At 43.9% G+C, this 2,330-nt stretch overlaps 1 protein-coding gene across 1 annotated transcript; it reads right to left on the minus strand.

Annotated features, from left to right (window-relative positions):
- prmt6 (protein arginine methyltransferase 6) lies at positions 1 to 1,292 on the minus strand. The gene has a single exon (XM_077554470.1). It carries the CDS (start codon positions 1,241 to 1,243, stop codon positions 185 to 187), a length of 1,059 nt encoding a protein of 352 aa, XP_077410596.1. The 5' UTR covers positions 1,244 to 1,292; the 3' UTR covers positions 1 to 184.
- Positions 1,293 to 2,330: the final 1,038 nt, after the last annotated feature.

Genomic DNA, 2,330 nt, shown 5'->3' on the forward strand with positions numbered 1-2,330 from the left:
TGCAGTCAAACAATTTATTTAATTCAATTTAAAATTGTTCATTCGTTTCCCAAATTTGTGGTGTACTGAAATGTCACAACCCAAACTTTTAACTAAAATGCCCGTGTGGCGGTTAAATAGACACAAAGTGGCAATACTAAATTCAAATAGGATATGGTGGTGCGTTTAAGGACAGCAAATTAAGTTATGATAGTGTTTCAGAGGTCCAATCAGGGATGGAAAAAGTCTTAGAGTGTGTTTTATCTTTTCCAATGGTGTACTCCAGGTGAATGCATACATGTCTGTCACTTTCCTCCGATGGGTACATGTTGACCTCCCCAGTCACCAGCGTGTCTTGCACCACGTCCACTGGCTCATCCAAGTACAAAACTGCTTGTTTCCAGTGCGTCTCGGGTTTGAATGGGGACGTCGAGAGAACGAGTGGTTGCGGTTTGTCCGGACAAGGGAACGAGACCGTGAAGTAGACACAAAATGCGTTGACTGCAGCCGAGCCGAAAGACTCGCACCTGAAGTGGCCCTTGACGGACCGCAGCTGCTCCACTGTGGTCGTGTGCAGGTCCAGCTCGGCGAACCGGGCCGGATGAGACAGCACGTCCTCGGCGGTCACCGGGCTGACAGAAATGTCAGAGTTCTTGATACATTTCCTGGCAAAGTCACTCATACATGACATGTCGACGCCGTACTTGTCTTTGAGCGTGTACCAGAAGTCTAAACGGTTCTCCACCACTGGCTCGCAGATGGGCGTGATGAAAAGTTCGGCTTTGTTGGGCAGGATGACCCCGCCGGGCTTTTTCAACCACTTATCGCGAGCGTACAGGACCGAGTTAAGCATGGACTCGTGCAGGAGAGCATAACCCATCCACTCGCTCACTATCACCTCCACCATCTCCGGCAGCTCCACAGTCTCAACAGTCCCTCGTATGACTTGGATTTTGTCCTCCATGTTGTTTTGTCGGACAATTTTCACAGCTTGTTCGGCAATGGAACACGCTTCAACGGCGTACACTTTCTTGGCACCGGCTTGGACGCAGAAGATGCTCAAAAGGCCGGTCCCTGCACCCACGTCCAGCACAACCTTCCCTCGAATCGATTCACTGTTCTTCAAAATGGCCAATCTGTACGTGTTGGTTCGTACATGGTCCGCTATCATTTCTTCGTGTATTGTCACATCGGAATAGCTATCAAAGTACAAGCTGTCCTGTCGGGTTTTGTCGAACTTTCGCTTCTTCGCCACATGAGACATTTTCACCACCGGCAGAAGCTTTTCTCTGTGTGACACTTCCGCATTGTTGAAAATGGGATTTGTAGTTTTAAACAGCACGCGATACACGTACGTGAAGCTACAAGGGACTACATTTCCCACAAGAAAGCGGCAATGGTGTGACAGTTGGATGGTGCCTTCGGGGACCGGGAGAAGGTGGTACATATAGCATTTACGTAACAGGATGAATTCTCGATACATTATTTCCAACAATAACCATTATACAAAATAATATATTCTCAAACATATCTGCCTTTTCAAATTTATCTTATTTTTATTTTATTTTAGATTTTAGCTAAGTGAATCATTTTCTTGTGTTTCGTTATATGTGTTATTGTAAATGAGAGATGTGGCATTGTTATTTAAATAAAGATAATCCAACAATTTTCTTAACAATAACATGTTGTATGTGCCTCCAAAACACGGCATTCTGATTACTATTGCATTTGTGGAATATGAGTTAAGAAGCAAAATCCACCCATTTGTATCCATCTCTGTCAGGAGGCGAACATTTTGCCACTTTCTGTTGACTGAAAATGACATCACAGTAGCTCAAGGCTCAGGTAACAGCCATTGCAGCTCAAATGCTCTGAATTTGATCGTGTGATATTCGCAAACTGTGATAGATTTTTTTTTTCCTTTTTCGTGATTGGCAGTGATTAGCCCTTGTGCTCCTGTGATGTCATTTTCAGTCAGCAGCCAGTGGCAAAATGGCTGACCACTGAGATGGATAAAAATGGGTATATTATGCTGCTTAATTATTCTACAAACACAATCATAATCGAAATATTGAATGTCTTCTTCCCCTTAAAAAAAAAAAAAATTGGACTGTATACTCAGCAGCAACATTCCATGACATAATAGATATGATCTGCAGGAAATGCGTGTCTGTCGGAGATTAGTAACACTGCAACATCTACGCCTCTGTTCATGTGCTACAGTATATCTAAACATCCACGCGGTTTACCTTTTAACAAGCTACACACAAGACTTCGGAGATTTTCCCAAAGTTATGGCAGCCAGAACTCTCACCCTGATGGTCCTATGGGACTTTTAGAGATCTTTGCCA

Source organism: Vanacampus margaritifer, chromosome 20, assembly GCF_051991255.1.
Source record: "Vanacampus margaritifer isolate UIUO_Vmar chromosome 20, RoL_Vmar_1.0, whole genome shotgun sequence".
Classification (NCBI taxonomy): domain Eukaryota; kingdom Metazoa; phylum Chordata; class Actinopteri; order Syngnathiformes; family Syngnathidae; genus Vanacampus; species Vanacampus margaritifer.